The sequence below is a fragment of the Elephas maximus genome, chromosome 20 (genome assembly GCF_024166365.1).
Source record: "Elephas maximus indicus isolate mEleMax1 chromosome 20, mEleMax1 primary haplotype, whole genome shotgun sequence".
Lineage (NCBI taxonomy): Eukaryota > Metazoa > Chordata > Mammalia > Proboscidea > Elephantidae > Elephas > Elephas maximus.
In genome coordinates this window covers 67300135-67319452 of record NC_064838.1, presented here as the reverse complement: position 1 = coordinate 67319452, position 19318 = coordinate 67300135, and the positions used below count along the sequence as shown (strand labels likewise).

At 41.2% G+C, this 19318-nt stretch overlaps 1 protein-coding gene across 2 annotated transcripts; it reads right to left on the bottom strand.

Moving 5' to 3' along the window:
* Positions 1–1668: 1668 nt before the first annotated feature.
* Positions 1669–18297, bottom strand: C20H3orf14 (chromosome 20 C3orf14 homolog). Of its 2 annotated transcripts, none has more exons than XM_049861700.1 (5): positions 18219–18297; positions 16753–16836; positions 14932–15055; positions 4727–4801; positions 1669–2453 (listed from the first exon to the last, which is right to left on the bottom strand). In XM_049861700.1, exons 2-5 carry the CDS (start codon positions 16803–16805, stop codon positions 2331–2333), a joined length of 375 nt encoding a protein of 124 aa, XP_049717657.1. In that variant the 5' UTR covers positions 16806–16836; positions 18219–18297; the 3' UTR covers positions 1669–2330. The 2 variants fall into 2 exon arrangements, with proteins under 2 accessions (XP_049717657.1, XP_049717658.1); XM_049861701.1 differs by having other exon boundaries at positions 16753–16833.
* Between the last annotated feature and the right edge of the window lie 1021 nt (positions 18298–19318).

Here is a 19318-nt window from a genome sequence, read left to right as displayed (position 1 = left end):
TTTCTCTCTTCCTCGTGGAAAGCAGTATTTGAAAATTCCTATGTGAAGCTAATTTACCATGAGGGATATTAAAGCCCTTTAACTGGGTGTCCAGGTCCCTAAGGGTGAAAAATTTTTTTTTTTTTTCTTTAAAGCGTACACCATGTGGTGCAATCTGTTCCAGTCTACAAGGCGGGGGGGGGGGGGAGAGATCCGTAGGGGCAGGAGTAAGTCATCTCCCAGGGTTGGTGAGCTGTGAGCTAGAAGTGGGAAGACGCTGCTGCCCAAGGGTGGAAATGCCCCCTCCACCCTCAGAGGTGACCAGGCTGTGTTCATCGGGTGCTTTTCTCTTCAACTATTTAGAAGGTCAGTCGGCTTGGGCGAGGGAAGACGCCAGCCTTTTCCGAGATGGTTAGGTTGCCATTCATTTTGTATTTTAATCTAACCTGCTGGCGATTTAATTTACATATTTTGAAGTGTATGCTCATATATGTGAGGACATTAACTTATTAACCACTGTTTAATTTTGGAATGTTCCTACTTGCTTGACACAATATTTTACCATCTCAGCAAATGTTCGGCCTTTTTTTTTTTTTTGACTAAAAAGAATTCAGTTTCACGTGCTTCATTCGCCTTCTTCCTGTGTGCATATGCTGGGAAAGGCCGGATGTTAAAGAAAAACACAACAACTCCCGCAGGCTCCTTTCCTCTACGTCTAAATCTGTTTACCAGTTCGGAGCTGCTGGGGGAAATCTGCGTTCTCCTGCTAAATCAGCTGGATGGCTAGAACCCAAACTGTAACGTAACACGGAAAAAAATTATCCATTTTTCTTCATGACAAAACATTCTTGAGAAGGTGTAAAATTGTTTTGCTCTCTACGCCAGCTTTCTTTTTTCTTCCTTTCTGTCTTCCTTTTTTTAATGTTGTTTAAGCTGATACTTTTTATAGTTATGTAACGGTTCTAATATTTTGTGACATTTTGTATTGTGACACGATAGATGAGATTGTCATCGGACTGACACCCTGTGCTGTTTGTTCCTTAATTACAACTGCTAACACTGGAGACAAGTGTGCTAAGCTGCCAGCACGTATTATGAAAACAACGGTATTGTTACCCACACCAACACCCACTCAACAGGATATTTCCAAGATGGCAGTTTTTTGAGGAACTTATCAGCACAGTGGACATTTCAACTTAGCTTTTTTTTTTTTTTTTTAAGCTTTTCCTATTATTTTCATTTACAAACATAAACCAGTTGGAAATTTAAAATCTTTAATTGTAATATAATGTAGATTCCCTTTGCTAACAGAGGCTGTGTGTGTGTATCTGAGCCCTGGTGGTGCAGTGGTTAAGGGCTCTGCTGCTAACCAAAAGGCTGGCAGTTCAAATCCATGAGCCACTCCTTGGAAACCCTATGGGACAGTTCTACTTTGTCCTGTAGGGTCGCTATGAGTCAGAACCAACTTGATGGCAATGAGTTTCGGTTTATAAAAGTATGTATGTGTGTGTACGTGTTTATATATATACATAATGCTCAAACAGGTGAACTAAAGCTGGTTAGGGTTGTGACCCAAAACCTCCTGACAACTGTTTTAGAAATAAAGAGCGGGGGGAGGGGGGGAACGTTTAGAGATGAAAAGATGAGGGGGGGCTATTATTTGTCTTCATAGGGATGGCAATCCTTAAAAACCAAGTTAAAGTCCAGTAAACATTCCCGGCTCTAACAGGTACCCTTGTTCAAGGCGAAGCCGGAGCCCTCCCACAACGGGCTACTAACAGGACGCTCAGTCCTTCCCCAGAACTTTTAGAGGTGTGATTATCTGCGAGATTCAAAATCTTATGAACCTATTTTCTGATAGATTTTCTTCAACTGAAACAGTTAAAGGCCATCGTCTTTTCATTTATTAGAAGAAACTATATTTGCAAACAACCATCTTGATCCTGTGCCTCCTCCCATAGTAAAATAATTGGAAAATAAAGACCCTAGAAAACTTAAAATCAGAACTGACAACCAATATTCACAGTTTAGATGAGAATAACTGTAAATGAGTTTTTAAGCGACACACACAGCACTCATTTGACCATTTAATTAGTAAGTAGGCCAGCTTTCGGTATTAGTTCTTAATGCGTCCATGGGTTTGGCAGAAAGCAAATTCATCATCTTGAAATGGTAGTAGGTCTCTCAGTGATAACCTGAGGCCTTCCAGTACGTCCTCTTCTTTTCGTTGTCAGTTCAGAGTTAACAGAGCCATGTGGAGGTATTTGATTCCCAAAGTCCCTGAAATCACCTGCATGTTCTTTGATATTAAGCTTTACTAAACAGGTTTTTTGAAACAGCATGCGAAGACATTATTGCTGTACTTCTTTTTCTGCTTCATTTTGATTTTCAGCACCAATAGGATATGGTGCTTTTCCCAAAAGAAACTGTTCCCATTTGGGAATATATTCTTTTACTGATGCCCAGTAACGAGCCTGGGGGAAAAAAATCCAAAAGTAAAGAAAGCATATCAAGCAATTGAACTTGGCTCTTCATAATAGTCTGAATGTTTATTCACTCGTGTGTATGTACACACACACACACTCACACACAGGCACGCACATATATATGTAGAATGTACTTCCTCTGCAGAACATTTTATGTTAATTTTAGAAAAAAATCTGGCTACTTACTAGTGTTAATTTTCAAATTTCTGTGTAAAACCAGAGGCTGGCAGAATTACAAATTGGGGGTGTTATTGTGATTTTACACGCCCTCTTGTGGCCAACCTTGGGATTACTGCCAGTAGTATCGCTTGTGGCTTTACAACAATCAAATGTTTTTGTTTAGTGTTTCAGATCCTACACCAAATGATTACCCATACTACAATTATTATAATTAAATGATTAAACATGAACACGTTTCAGAATTAACATCAAAAGATTTCACCCAGGATGAGATCAGGAACTGATCTAGTTAGTATGTTGCTCCCTAAATTTGGAAACCCTGGTGGCGTGGTGGTTAAGCGCTACAGCTGCTGACCAAGAGGTGGACAGCTCAAAGCCGCCAGGCGCTCCTGGGAAACGCTCCTGGGAAACGCTACCCTGTCCTATAGGGTTCGCTATGAGTCGGAATCGACTTGACGACAGTGGGTTTAATAGTGTAGGGAAAATAGTAAAAATATGGATCTACTATGTCTTTTAGAAGGACACCTGGTATAACAAATCATAATTTCTTCCTAATTCTTTTTTTTATGATAAGAGAATAATATGATAAAACCTGTGAAAGTGGAACCTGTGTAAGGCAGGAACCTGTCACAGAAGTAAAACGCAAACATTTCCCACTAAAAGGAGTGATAGAAAAGTGGTAAGGCTGCGCTTTGTCAAAGGTGGAAGACTTGGGAGTCCTGGAAAGACAAGGCAGTCCCACTGAGTTCCAGCTGTCACGGGTTTATTTCACTGTGTCAATATCATCTAACCATTTTCAATACAAACAACTTGAATGTTGAGATGCCGTATTACTGGCCTGACTTCCAGTGATCACAGGCTACAGGAGCATGTGAGCGTCACCATACTGTGTATAGGAGCTTTGCTGGTTTCTTGAGATACTGCCCTAAGGATGTGAAATAAAACCAAACTGCCAAAAGCAAGTGCATTTTCTATTAGATCATCACTCCTGACCTCATTTTGGGAAATTCAGCCAAAGGATCTGACAGCACTAGGAGCACGTACTTACTCACGATGGGCATTAAGAAGGTACAGCGTTCTGAGAGCAGGAAATGGCGAGGGACTCTACATGTCCCCACAACTAGGCCTGTGGTCGGAGAAACAGCCCACAGCCTGGCATGCTTCAATAAGGGCCATCCTGCTGTGCAAGGCTAGCTAAGAAAAATACCAACTAGGGCTTCTCAGCCATTCACAGCTGGACTAACCCTTACTGGGTGGGCCCTCAACACTCCAGCGTCAGGTCTTGGGGAATGCAACAAAGAAAAAGACGTCCAAGGCACAACTTTGTACCAAAGTGTTTTCAGTCCTTGACCACTGACTTTTCTTATTACTTTAGATGACACAGAAAATTGAGGGGCAAATTCTCTTCCTTTAATTTTGAGTCTTCATCTCCCAGGTTAGGCAGGAAGCAAAATTGTATTTGGGAAAGGTCATTAAAAATAAAGCTCAAAGTATTCTTTATGTAGTAAGTTCACAGTCATTCACAAACACAATCATACACCAAATATGGTTTATTTTTTGCCAACTAATTCCCAATCTCTTCTTGAACTGCGCAAAATAAAACAGGCAAAAGCCACGGTATGCTGCATGATGATACACACTTAAATGGCTTTGGCTAAATTTCTGGTGAAGGGACTGAGCTTTTCCAGCAGGAAACACCCGTCGGTTAGGTGTGCTGTCATCTTCAGCGTCAGTGCGTATTGTCGGTTGTGGTTTAACAGGGTACTTGCTTTCAGCCGACGAGGTGAAAAGACACTGGGGTCTTTGTGAAATTTCCACTTGATAAAAAATAATTTTCAATCACGATAGTTATCGTTCACCCTCTATGCATGAAGCATATAATTGTGGATGTATGAAGATCAAGCAGACACACCCTATCTTAGTGGATCAGTAAATCTGAGAAATACACACTTGTTGCCTTGTGCTGTCAATGGATTCTGACTCACGGCAACCCCATGTGTTACTGAGTGGAACTACACATAACCATTGCTTGATTTAGAACGCACTGACAGGGGCTGTCTTTTTACTTTTAAGATTCTCACCTCAAGAGAAACCACCTCAGGCCGTGGAAGTGGGTGAATCCTGGTCTGTAGAGACTTTGCTGCTGCTTCTATATCCTGTAAGAGACAATAGATTTTTAAAGAGGAAGTGTATTTACATAAACATACAGACGTGACACCTGTACTGATAGGGTCTGTGTCCCAAGTCTCTCACTTTAAATATTCTCCGAATATACTACGTGAGTAGAGGGGGAGGGGCGCTCAGGTAGGAGAACTGATCATTGGTGGGTTACCCCAGTTTGAAAGTAGAAAGTGCAGGGCTTATTTTAAAATAGATGGGGTGGTGGTACTTCTAAGTTCTGTCTTTTCACTTTAAATAGCCAGTAAATGCCAGTAATTCTTGCCAAAAGAGCTTCCTGTACAACTGCTCAGAGCATGCACTTAGCTCTGAAATTACCTAAAAACGTCACAAAGATAAAAGCCAAATATTCAGATACTGAAACAGACACTCAGACCTACACTGTGCTAGCCTTAAAAGTGAAGAGTTCCAGTCTCCCCAGATTATGAAACTGTGTGTTAATGGTATATGTGACATTTATTCAAAGTTCCACTTTTATATACCATACTTACAGAAATTTTCCACATGTTAAAAAGAAAATTCAAAGAGGTAGCTCAGTCCCTGACAAGAGCCTTTCCACTATACTGTCGAAATTTTTAGTACTAGATTTCTAAGATAATTTCAACAGGAAATTTAGGTAGTGTAAAACAGTATAATTGATAGGTGGTGTTATCACTCAGCTGATGACATTCAGTGTATTTTCTCTTATGGTTGTAAAAATTCAAGAGTAAATTTAATTCATATCCTGGTAAAGAGTTTACCTTGGCACATGCATGAAGTTCATGCCCAGAAATGCAGGGCTCTGCTTGTTACTGAGGCATTTGTGCCCTATTTCATAAATAAGCTCCCCAAAATCACCTGTGTTCTGTTTATTTCTCATGTATGTCAAGTTCACAGAGACCTTGGTTAATGGCTGTGTAAATTCTGTCTCCTTTGAGCTCAGTGAGTTGGTAGAAAAGAGAAGGCTCTTTGATCCTTGCACAAGCACTGGAGCAGTCCAAGTACAGGCCTGTTGGACAGACGGAGGGAGCTGGGAAGGGACGTGGGAGTGGGGTGTGAAGACGCCAAAGCTGAACAGGAGAAAAGAGGCAGCAGATGGCAGTGGCGGGAGCAAGGAATGGGTGTGAAACGTAAAAGGGAAAAACAGGAAATTCCCTGAAGGGACTCCCCAAAGTTGTACAACCATTGACGCACCTGCTGTCTAGAAGGAGGTAATCTGAAGGGGAAAAAAACCCCATCAATTTAGGGATAAAAAGCCCCTCTAGCAGAGGGTCTACCCTATATCAGGAGTTTACAGAGGAGACACATGCTAAAGAGCTCTTGATGCCGATGCCAAATAAGATACAGAAGCCAGAGTATTTTGTGATTGCGTTGAGATTTTACAAGGTCCTAGGAAAAAGATTTATGTTTATAAGTCAGAACCAGAACACAAATAGAATAACCACAACCCCAATGATACCGTTATTCTGAGAACAGTTACGAAGTTACTGCAAGTGGCAGATCTAGGTGCCACTAGCAAGTAGGCAATATTGGAAGCATTTTTCTTGAAGACCAGAAAATACCTTATGGAAGAGCGGAGAGAAGTTGGGATATGTGGCCTGGGAAAGTAGGCCATAGTTAGAAACTTGACTGTCATCTCTGCAGCATTTTGACAGCGGATTATCACCCTTCTAAGAACTTCTTTTTGAGCTTAAGTGATATTTCACTTTCTTAGACTTTTTTGTTTTTTCATCTTTCTGACTCCTACTTTTCTTTCTCCTTAGCTGGCTCCTCTTTTCTCTCCTTGCTCCTAAGTGTGGGCTTTCTTAAGATTTGTGGCATCTGTCCCCATGTTTTTACCTTTCCTCCCTCCAAGATTGCTTCTCTGTCTTCAGCTAACTATTACTATAGGGCTGGCTGACTTTTCTTCATAGTCCTTACTTCTCAGCCTAACTAACTAAAACTAAGCTAATATTCTCCCTACTTAATGTCTTACTGTTGGTGGGGACTGTATTCACCTAGATACCTATGCTGTATTCTCCATATCCAACTCCTTAACCCCTGCCGTTTTAAATGTCAGAGCTCTACAGGATTGTTCTTCAAGATGCTTCTTCTAGTCTTTTCCATTTCACTTCCAGTGCTGCTGTCGTTGCTTGCCATTGAGTCGATTCCAATTCGTGGCAAGCCCCGTATGTGCAGAGTAGAAGTGCACTCCATAGGGTTTTCAAGGCTGTGCTTTCAGAAGCAGATTACTAGGCCTGTCTTCCGAGGCACTCTGGGTGGGTCTGAACTGCCAACCTTTCAGTTGCCTTAGCCATTTGTGCCCCCCAGGGTCTCCACTTCCAATGCTATGCCCTTATTATATTCATTCTTTCAGCAAATACTTGTTGAGCCCTCACTCGTGAGTAGACGACATCTTACTCCACTTTGATCAATACCTAACATGGGATTCACTAGTCTTCCTGAAGAACTACTTTAAATATGTCCTTCCTTAGATTAAAAACAAATAATAGAGACCTAGTACATAGAGAATGATGTCTAAATTCCTTATCCTGATTGGAAAATCTCTGCAGTTTGACCTCCGCCTTGTGTAACAAGTTGATTTTGCCCTAGTGGGGCCACAGTCAACACAGAGAATTCAAACCTAAGATAATGTATTTCCCAAATCCCTTTTATGACGACGGAGAAAGTAGTCAAAATGTATGATTGTGTGGGGCTTCCCCGTTAGGACAACGTGCCCGTTTGGAGTGGTCTTGGAACCTTGTATTTAAATGAATACACTCATGATTTGGAAAGATGAAATACGGGCACAAAAAGTCATGTGCTGAGATCTCCTCTCCAATCCCAATACTTCCATATAAAAACCTTCCCTTTGATCATTATCTGCTAGAAAACACCAACAACAAAAAAACCCCAAACCGGTTGCCTTCAGGTGGATTCTGACTCATAGTGACCCTATAAGACAGAGTAGAACTGTCCCATAGGGTTTCCAAAAAGCTGCTAAATGGATTCGAACTGCCAACCTTTTGGTTAGCAGTCAAGCTCTTAACCACTGTGCCACCAGGGCTCCAAGCTGCTAGAACGTAAGGACGATGTCCACACAACCTCTACGCATCAATGTATCAACTGAAGTGCACGGCATGTGGTAGGCACTTAAATACATAGGAAGTCCCCAGGTACCAACGTCTGTCTTAGGGGCAACTCGTCCTTGCCCTTTCATGTAACGTAAATTTGCCCTCTCTTTGAAACGTTTGAAACAACCCCAACTCAAAACAAACTCCTTATTGCAATCACCTTCACTCGCTGCACACGCAACATTTAAATCACTGAAAAGGCTTCCCGCCTTCTCTTGCATTGAAGTAAGGCTAAATGGAAACCGGGTGCACCTGTCCCGACACACCTACAAATCCCACATGAGGGCACACTCAGGAATGGGTTCCTTTATAACCTGGGCACTGCCTGTATTCAAAAATGAATAAGTGCAAAGGCGTCAAAGTTTCCTGAGTATAAGACAAAAACTCAAAAAAAAAAACAAAAAGTTACCCAGGGGGAGGGAGGCAGAAGCGAAGAGAGGAGAGAGAAGCTAGACTTCCTGACTATACCTTGTTTTACAGATTTGCAGTAGACTGTTTACATCTTTGTGTATTTATAGAACAAATAAAAATACAATCTTAAAAATTGAAAACAAAATGAAATAAATTAACTGCTAACTGAGTTGATGGCATAACCCCACAGAGAACTGTATCAAGTGGTCTCGGAGAACCCAGCTTTTTGATCCAACATTTGTAGTCGGGTGCACCCTAAGGACAAAAAGAATTGCAAAAATCATCGAAATGAAAATGATTTTCAGTAATGATGTTGGTGCTAGTGATGTCTATATCAGGATAAAGTAAATAGTTATGCTGGTGTTGGAAAATTCTTAGAGAAATGAGGTTTTTGGTGTGAGGAAAAGAAGATAGAGGGACAAGAGAGATGATTTTAAGTTAAAACCTTGCAATCCTATATTTGAACTAGAAATACCAATATGAACTCTTGATGTATTTTCTTTGTTAAAAAAAAAAAAAAAAAAGTGCAATAAGTGACCACAAAAAGGATCCAGGGCTCTTTGGAGCACGGGATCATTTTAGGTCTGGGCAGCAAATGCACACAGTGAGTCTGAAAGATCTAAACACACTAGAAAGAAAAGAAACTATCAAAAGCTGTCAGCATCATGTCAAAGACATTCAGGAGCCACCTTCTGCAGGCTCCCATTTGGTGAAGATGGGACAACTTGAGCATCAGGAAGAATAGAAGTTGCAATGGATCGAAACATTTCAAATTCCAGGTATATTAAGCACACACACAGCTCATTGGTCACCTCTGCAAGATGCTAGAGGACCAGCCTATTATTTTACAAAGTAAAGAAAGGGAAAGAATCTAGAACTTACCATGCATTTTCCCATATAAACGATACTTAAACGTAATTGACGAGGGGGAATTTCTTTTCACAGAAATACCCACTGCCGCCGAGATACCCACTGCTGCCGAGTTGATTCCAACTCGTAGCAATCCCCTAGGGTTTCGGAGGCTGTAAATCCTGACGGAAGCAGACCGCCGTATCTTTCATATAAATAGTTAGCAATTAAATGAGAAGGAATAAAATATAGCAGGTTTCAGATGCCTGTGTTTAAGTAAGGCTGCTCATAATTAGGAAGGGTAAAATAGGAACTCAAAAATGTCCTGTGCTGTGGCCATCTTGCCTCCTTGCCCACCCCGCCTCCACCCCCAACCCAACATTCTCCATCTCACTTTATGTATATACTGAGCCCAACTCTGGCCAAACTTGTTTTAAGCCTTCTGCTAGAAGGCCAGTTTCTGAGACAGAAAAAGTAAGATAATAAAGTATGAGTTACAGGCTCATTGGTACAAGGCACACTTAAGCATCTGTGAAACTTACTCTATCGCTGTGCCTTTGGTGAACTGGAGAAAGCGAGAAACCTATGGCGGCAAGTGGAGATACATGTCCTGTCAGTCATTGGCCCTCCTCGGTGGCAGCTGGTTGAAAGCCCGGCTTACCTGCCACCTTGCCAGGAGGGCTTCCAGGGCGCTTCTCAGTGGAAGCCTTGTATCTCTAATCTCCACAGCACTTTCCCATTCTTTCTCACCTTACTGTTTGTCCAGCTACATCATGAGATGGCGTGTGTTAACCCCAAGTTGCCTTTCTGGGTAAAACTAAATTTGGGATGGATGACAGCTTGTATCATAGAAATATTTATAGAAATAAAATCCTGCCTTCCTCTTCTATACCAGTCATGTTAATTGTTTGAAAAGGCAGATAAGTTTCATTTTATTTATATTAATCGGAAAAGTCATTCAGCCTGTGTTTTCAAAGTCCACTGTCCTTCATGATTTTTAACGACCAAAGCAAAATTTTTGTGAACCTGACTGATTTCTCACTTCTCATATCCATTTATGTACTAATATGTTCTGATATCTTATAGGAAACCCGGGTGGCATAGTGGTTAAGTGCTACAGCTGTTAAGCAAAAGGTCAGCAGTTCAAATCCACCAGGCGCTCCTTGGAAACTCTATGGGGCAGTTCTACTCTGTCCTATAGGGTCACTACGAGTCAGAATGAACTCAACAGCAATGGGTTTGGTTTTTTGGTGTTTAGTATCTGATAGGGTTACTCTCTTCCTTTTTCCTTCTCTTTTAAAAAAACATTCTTTGATAGTCTTGTTTATTTTTCAAGTGAACTTAGAGAAATTGTATTGAGTTCTCTGTAAATTTTGTTGGAATTTTATTCAATCTAAAGATAAGTTTGTGAAAACTGGTTTAAGACATAATCTCAGCCAGCATTAAGGCATATATCTCTATTTAAATTTTCTTTTAAATCTCCCATTTAAATGCAGTAATTGTCTTTACAGTGATTATGCATATCCTTTGTTAAGTGCATTCTCAATTATTTTATCATTGTATTGCTAATATGAATGTGATCTCTTATATTTTCCAGCTATATACATAGGCTTGCTATCGATTTTTCTACGTTTACTTTTTATCTGTTAATTTTACTCAACTTGTGCTAGTTTTAAAACAACTTTGGTCTTACTATGTCATCACATCATTAGAAAATGCTAGTGTTCTCTCTTCCTTTCCAAAAGCTAAAGCACGTTTCTGTTGAGTGTTCAAAACATTGGTCAGAAGATGTAAATGAGGTCAGATAACGAACGGTGATAGAGCTCCCGCTTATCTGGTTACTAACTTTACAGGGAACCCTTCCAAGCCCCAATGGAACCATTTTTAAAGTGCACTCTGTACTTCTTAAGTACACATTCCAGATGTAACTTCATCTGTTCTTGATAAGGAGCATTAATATTGTGGTTTCCCTGTCTCTGAATTAAGAGATTAACCTAGATCAGTGGTTTTCACACAGTATTCCTAGGACCACAGCAGGGCAGGCAGGGAAAGCCTGAAGGAGAACTTTATACCAGAAAGGTCCATATTTATCCATTTTACATCTTTGGAAAAAAGTTTTTATGCTCAAAAAAGCAGAGGTACTGGGGTGGGGCACTGTAGATGAGAATCTAATCTAATTTTTACCATTAGAGTCTAATCTAAACCTTTAGATTAGAACTGAATCTAATGTAAGTAATCTAACCTATAGATTAGAACCTAAAGTAATCCAGTCTAGATGCTTCTTAAATTCTGTTGTTGTTATTAGGTGCCCTTCAGACTCAGTGACCCTATATACGACAAAACAAAACATTGCCTGGTCCTATATCATCCTCACAATTCTTGTTATGCTTGAGCCCATTATTGCAGCCACCATATCAATCCATCTCATTGAGGGTCTTATTGGTCCAGTTTGAGGATTTCTGTTTTCTTTACATTGAGGTGTAATCGATACTGAAGGTCTCTGATCTTCCTCAGTAAGTGCTTCAAGTCCTCTTTAAGCAAGCAAGGTTGTATCATCTGCAGGTTGTTAGAGTCTTCCTTCAATCCTGATGCCCTATTTTTCTTTATATAGTCCAGCTTCTTGGATTATTTGCTCAGCATACAGATTGAGTAGGTATGGTGAAAGAATAAAACCCTGATGCACACCTTTCCTGACTTTAAACCATACAGTAGCCCCTTGTTCTGTTCGAACAGCTGCCTCTTGATCTATGTCCAGGTTCTTCATGAACACAATTAAGTGTTCTGGAATTCCTGTTTTTCCCAGTGTTATCCATAAAATTTGTTATGATCCACAGTCAAATGTCTTTGCATAGTCAATAAAACACAGGTAAACATCTTTCTGGCATTTTCTGTGTAGAGCCAGGATCCACCTAACATCAGCAATGGTATCCCTGGCTTCACGTTGTCTTCTGAATTGGCCTGAATTTCTGGCAGCTCCCTGTCAATAGACGGCTGCAGCCTCTTTGAATGAGCTTCAGAAATGATCTGCAGGAAAATTGTACTTGCCTGTGACACTAATGATGTTGTCCTATAATTTCCTCGTTCAGTGGGATCACCTTTCCTGGGAATAGGCATAAATATGAATCTCTTCCAGCCGGTTGGCCAGGTAGCTGTCTTCCAATTTTTTTAGCATAGATGAGCCAACACTTTCAGTGCTGTATCCATTTGTGGAAACATCTCAATTGGTCTTCTGTCAATTCCTGAAGCCTTGTTTTTTGCCAGTTCCTTCAGTGCAGCTTGGACTTCTTCCTTCAGTACCTTCCGTTCCTGATCATATGCTACCTCTGGAAATGGCTGAACATATGCTACCTCTGGAAATGGCTGAACATTGACCAGTTCTTTTTGGTACAGTGACTCTGTGTATTCCTTCCATCTTCTTTTGATGCTTCTGGCATTGTTCAGTATTTTGCCCATAGAATCCTGGAGTTAGAAAACCAAAAGGGAAGAACGTGCTTGGCATTTCTCAAGTTGAAGGAACTGTAGAAAAAATTCAAGCCTTGAGTTGCAATACTGAAGGATTCTGTGGGCAAAATACTGTTCTTAAAGTCTGCCAACCAACTTAACACTCCCTAACCAAGTGCTAATGATTTCACTTCCAAAATGACTTTTTGGTCATTGTTGTTAGCTGCCCTGGAGTCGATTCTGACTCATGGTGACCTCATGTGTGCAGATTGCAAATGTGCTCCACAGGATTTTCAAGGCCTTTTTGTTAACTACCATTGAATCTATTCTGCATCATTTTTTAAAAATTATAGAAAAAGCAGGATAAAAAAAATTGCATATAAAATAATTGGAAGAACGTTAAAAAAAAAAAAAAAGACACGGAAGAGGCTTCACTCCTAGAAGCAAGCATTTTTCCTGGCCTGTAGTAGGTGTTCAGTAAACATTTATTAAAGGGAGGAAAGGAAATATACAATATTTGTGATAGGAGGAATGATGGGTAGATTGTGCTATTTAGTCGTCTTTACCCTTTCAGATTTTTTACAATGAGAATATATTGCTTAGATAATCAGGGAAAAAATTCCACACTAAACCGAAGTTCCTCATGACCTGACACCAGGTTCATTAGCTTCCTTGTAGATATGACAGTGATTTCTTAGCCACCCAGCTTGCTTCATCACTCATGAAATCGCCTTGCATTCAAATAGCCAGTGAAGGTTCCTTAAATACCCCCGTGTATCTTTCTTATATAAATCTATGTTCTTCTTCTGCCCCAACACTGTCAGTATTATATTATTTCTACATATCAAGGCACACCTTCTTAGTATGGCCCCACAATACATATCCAACCTTGTTCCTGTGACTTTCCTGGTCAGTTAGCACTGTCCCATGGACATTAGCAGAGCCACTCATTCTGCTGGTCTTGGCTATCCTGAAAGAATCCTATGGAATGCTCGCCTTGTCTTCTGCCTGCTCAGATACAGTGCAAGCCTCCTCTCCTCTCTGAGGCCTCTTAGAATATTCTAGCTCTCAAAGATCTTTTTATTTGTATTCCTGTAACACTGAGTCTGTAACGTGCTATTTAACATTTGATCACATAAGGTCTCGTATTTTGTGTGTGACAACCTTAGGTCAACAACTACGTCTGTAGGCTCCTTGATGTCAAGAACACTGGTTTACAGTTAGTTTGGTTTCTCCACTTTCTGCCTAGAGCTAGCTCAACAGTAAGGGACCTCCAGGCATCCATCAAATACTTGCTAATTAAAAGGAAGACACTTGAAAACCAAATATCACTGGCTGCAGAGAGCTAGTATTCAAGCTCTCTCATTTGGTTTTTCTGGCTTTTCATGGCAAATTCCAAATTATCCTATGTATTTCCATTTAAAAATAAATATTGCAAACGCCATTGGGCAAGTAAGACATATGGCAATATAGAATGCTTTGGTAGCACTATGGCTGTGACTTAAATTACTGTGGATCAAACTGCCAGAAGCTGAGAAGAGAACTGAATTTTCCTCTCCCTTTATTCTTTACTGAGGAGGGAAGATAACTATATTATGCCTATCGATGAAAATATTTAACAATAAAAACTGAAAACATTGCTTTATAACTTAAATGATATAGTCTTACTACCAACTGTTTTAGTCATAGGATCTCTTGGAAGCTTGAGTGGAAGCAAACTTTAGGGTTTTAATTATGGATGAAGCCATACAATTCTGGAAGCAAAGTAGAGCAAGCGGCCAAAAACGTTACACAGATGATTTTTCTCCAAATGGGCGCATCGGCCAAATGGGGAAGCCCCGCACAATCCTACACTTTGACCACCTCCTCTGTCACCATCAAAAGGGATTTGGGAAACATGTTATCTCAGATTTGAATTCTGTGTGTTGACTGTGGCCGCAATAGGGCAAAATCAAATTTTCTTTATTTTTATGACGTTAAATAGTTAAGAGTTGGATTTAAATACGTTACGGTTACTTTATGGTCTTTTAAGATTGCCCATCAAATAAAAGAAGATGGAAGATGGAAAGCTACATCTTCTATTTCTTACTTCTTACACAAGGTGACCTTAAAATCCTTCTGTAATCATTGATTTTCTGACCGATTTAACACATTTAGTTTATGCAGACTATTCATCCAACTAAAATGGGTTTAAAAATATTGTTTCATTAATTTTATTTATTATGCAGAACAAAAACTTTATATAAATCAAAATTATGAAATTCATGTTTTCAGAAAGCTGATAAAATCTCCATTCTAAACTCATGGAAACTTACGTTTAAAAGACTAAGGTTCCTTTTATAAGCAGTCTCAGCTGCTTGACTCTGAGATGCCTTGTCTGTGTTTTGATCTCCATATTTATTCTTCATTTGTTGAAGTAACATTAATCTTTGTGATACTCTAGAAAAAAATGAAGATTAAATAAAGTTAACAAAAAAGGAAACACTTTATTGCCTCTCCTATATAAAAAAGTAATTTTTTAATTGTACCTTACTCCAAGTCCAACTTATTTTGAAAACCATGTACTCCATCAATTAAAAAGATGAGGAAAAACTTACTCAGATGAACTAAGTTCAGTAAGTCTTAAATCAGTGAGTAAAGTTATTTTCATTAGCATATTCTTTGTATATACTATAAGTTCATGCCGTTCTGTTTTTTTAGTCTCTCTGGTATTCTGAAATGATTTTAGGGTGTTGAAGATATGTTTTAACTTTTGGTGAAAATGCAAACTGTAATACATATCTCTTTGTACACATACTTATATATACCTCCCCACACATGTACATTGATATAACTTGCTATACGAAACCTTCTGCTTAACACTTCAGTACCCCTGAATCTCATGTTACACATTTAGAATTGTGCTAAACTTCCATATGTTTGAAGAAGCAATAAAAATATTTTTCTTCTTTTTCCAAGAGAAATATGATGGTTGGCTAGATGAGTGAGAGGCTGGCTGTATGTATGTATGTAGGCTCCCAGCAAGGTGAAACAGCGATTGAAGAAAGATGTGAAACGTCAGAGTGATTGTCAAATTAATTTGTTGCATATAATATACTTTAAAAGTTTCTCACTGTTCAAATATTTGTTCTACAAGATTTTGGTCCTCTTAAATGATGAATAAAAAAATGTCAAGTGATAAAAATGCATCAGTGGTATACGTTAACAGTCTAACCATTTCTCAAACATTTGTGCAGGTGCTCAAGAAACATTGTTTCATAGGGCTGTTCTTGAGGGTGCAACTAAAAACCCAGGTCTTCCGGCAGTAATGTCTGTAAGGGAAACAGAAGGCCAAGGAAGACGTCCTGGTAATTAAAGACAAGGAAAGCATGAGAGCCCAGGTGAGGTAGAGAAGGGGAAGGTTCCTATTACCTGTCAGAGCAGGACTGGCTACATAAACTGCAGGGCCCACTGCAAAATGAAAATGGGGGGAGGGGAGCAGATATACTTGCTCAGAAATTAGATGGTGACATTAGAGCACTGCGCCAAATGCCAGGCCCTACCAAGTGCAGGGCCTGTGACTGAACAGGCCACACACCTATGAAGTAGGCCCTAAATAAAAGGTTTAGATAAACCTATTAAACATCAGTGTGGAGCCTGCGGGGGGGGGGGAGCAGGGGGAGGGGGGAATTAATCTAGTTGTTAATAGTGAAACTTGGATGGGAGACTGCCTAGGAATACTGGCTGCTGTAGGTGTTTAAGGAACTCTGGTGGCACAGTGGTTAAGAGCTCAGGCCACTAACCAAAAGGTCAGCAGTTCGAATCCACCAGCAGCTCCTTGGAAACCCTATGGTGCGGTTCTACTCTGTCCTGTAGGGTCACTATGAGTCGGAATTGACTCAACGACAACAGGTTTCATTTTTTTATTAACAGTGAAAAGTAAAAAGATATACAACATATTTATACCTTTTAATCTTTGTTATTTTTAAGAGACAGTTAACAGTCCCAGATACCAAAATGTACCAACTCGAGTGTGAGAAAATTAAAATACAAATAGCTTTTGGATTTTTAAATCTTCTGTGCACATGATGTTTCACTCATAGAGTCAACAGCATTTATATAATTAGATTATCCTGAAAAGAAAAACAAAAACTTACACTTTTTCATGTCTTTTAGAAAGGCGAACTTCTTGAGCAAACAAGGGGATCATCTTTAATCAAAGCAGAGTTATAAGCTTCCTGCTAAATAATAAAAACATTTAAAGTTGCTTCTACCATGTGTCCTCAGCTTTGCAACATCTGATAATTTTAGTACCTCAACCCATTGGTTCTCTCAGAAGAGAAAATAAAACTTAAGATGTAATAATGGATAAAATGAAGGAATTCATTTAAACACATTTTTATTCATGATACATAGTTTTAGGTATGCCAGATGCAATCCAGAACGCTCAGACTTAGGTAAATTCAACATACTTCACGTTTTCTCCTCCTTTTTCCACACTCTAACCTTAATCAGAATTCAGAACAAACAAGCAGCTGGTACTAAGACTAGTAAACACTTTATTGAATCAACAGAAAGAAAAAAAAAATCCACTCGTAAAATTCAACACAGGAAAACCATCCCTTATGTATGTGCACACACACACACAGAAAGGCAAACAAGTATGAGAACCAACTGGAAACTCATGGTCTTTCCTTTATTGGAAGGCTGCCCAGTTCTACCATCTCTCTTGTAAACAGGAGAGTATTTTTCAAGTGTAACGGTGCGGAAAAACACAATTACTCCCTTCACTTCACTTCATCTGTTGAGCACTTTGTTTGGGGAGGTGAGAGAATGCTGTTTTCATGGCACACACTGCACCTGGAGCGAGTTCACCTTGGCTGAAGAGCCCGGGTCAATACAGATTGAGGTCTATCAAAAGGCTTTGAAGGCCCTGAGCCCGGGTGCAAATGGTGAAGGAGCCTGCCCCCAGAGAGAAAAAGACAGGAGAACTAAGTTCCGTTCTGGAATTAAGCACGGACAGTCCTCAATTTTATGAAATTAAACACGAGTGTCTACCAATGGAGCCCTGGCGGGGCAGTGATTAAGAGCTCAGTGCTAACCAAAAGGTCTTCAGTTCGAATCCACCGGCCGCTCCTTGGAAACCCTATGGGGCAGCTCTGTGCTCTAGGGTCGCTATGAGTCGTGGCTTGGTCTCCTAACGGTCCGCGCGCCCAGCGCTGGTAGACGGGCTTGTTCAGCACCGAGGACAGCAGCCCCGACTGGCGTCTGTTCACGTGTTTGCTGCCGGAATCCCTGCAGGCCCGTCCCCCGCCTCCCGCCCGCTTTCCTTTTACGAGGAGGTGACTACTGCCCGCACTGGGGAGGGCCGGGGCCGCTAGCCCAGGTTAACTTTCTCCCTGTTGCCCCTGCCAGCAGCCCCGCAGGCAAACCCCACGGCGGACTCCGCCTACTGAAGCGAAGCCAGAGGGCTCCGCGTCGGGCTCCTCGCCCCCCCGCCCCGCGTAGACCCCAAGGGCGTAGGAACCCCTCAGCCTCGACAGCGTCCTCCCCGCCGGGGCTGCAGCACTGCGCTCCTGGGGACAGCGGGGCCCCGATTCCCCGCTCCGCCCGGTGGACTCACCAACCCCGGGACTCCTCGGAGAGCGCACCGGTGACTGCGGGGCTGGGGCCTCCGCGCAGGCCTGCGCGTCATCGCGCCGCCGCCTCTGCGCAGGCGCCGCACGCCGTGGCGTCATCACGTCGTCGTCACGTCGCTATAAAAAGCGGTGTCCAGCTGGGGCGCCCAGTGAGTCCGCTGCCTGACTGGAGCTGGAGGTGGAGAATGAGGGAAGGTGACCTGCAAGCGTCGCTGCAAGCCCTCGAGAAGTCCGTTTGATAATAGCTGGATTACAGGGCCTTTTAAAGATAGGTCTGCGTGTGTCAAAAGGGCTTCAGAGAGTGAAACTCGTTTTTCTAAGCTGGAATGTCGCAGCAGAGTGTTGTAGGGGAAAACTCTTCAACCATGTCCAAAGCGTTTGAACGGACTTTACGTGTACTCAACCCCAAAAAACCCAAGCCTGCTGCTATGGAGTCCATTCCGACTCATGGCAACCCTATAGGACAGAGTAGAACTGCCCCATAGAGTTTCCAAGGAGCGCCTGGTTCAAACTGCCGACCTTTTGTTTAATAGCAGAGCTCTTAATCATTGGGCCGCTGAGCGTTCAGCAAACATCTGTTGAGCACCTTGGTTCTGAGCAAAGCAGGGAAGGCCTTGCCCACTTGTGGTTTGCAATTCCTCTAGGGACAGTAGTGATGGGTCACATTTCGAGGGTTTTCTGTGTCGCTGTGCTTATGTGGGTTATCCCATTGAATCCGCACCACACCCTGTGACGTGGGTACCCTTATCCTCTCTGGACAGACGCGGAACCCAGTGTGACTGTTAGTTTGTCCAAGGTTGTAGCAGAACTTTTACTAAAATTTTCACAGCCCCTAGAACACACACTGGATAATAACCCCTTAGGGCTATGAAGTGCATTCTTACACATCCTCATGTTTATTCCTGGAAAAAGCTTTGTGAGGTGTGTGGTTCTATCTAACCTTAGTTTTTACAGAGGAAGAAACTGACGCTCAAGAGAAGTAAAGTTGCTTTTTTCCTGAAAGTTACTCAGCTGGTAAAGGGCAAAGAGCTAGGACTCCAATCCAGATGTTTTTAATTTTTTTCTCTAGAAAAATCTGCATGAA

Excerpts from the sequence above, each read along its gene's own strand:
- C20H3orf14 (XM_049861700.1), bottom strand. The coding sequence starts at position 16,805 with ATGATCCCCTTGTTTGCTCAAGAAGTTCGCCTTTCTAAAAGACATGAA. Across the intron at positions 15,056-16,752 it reads TCTAAAAGACATGAAAAAGT|AGTATCACAAAGATTAATGT; the intron begins GTAAGTTTTTGT and ends ATTTTTTTCTAG. Across the intron at positions 2,454-4,726 it reads CTGAGGTGGTTTCTCTTGAG|GCTCGTTACTGGGCATCAGT; the intron begins GTGAGAATCTTA and ends TTTTTCCCCCAG.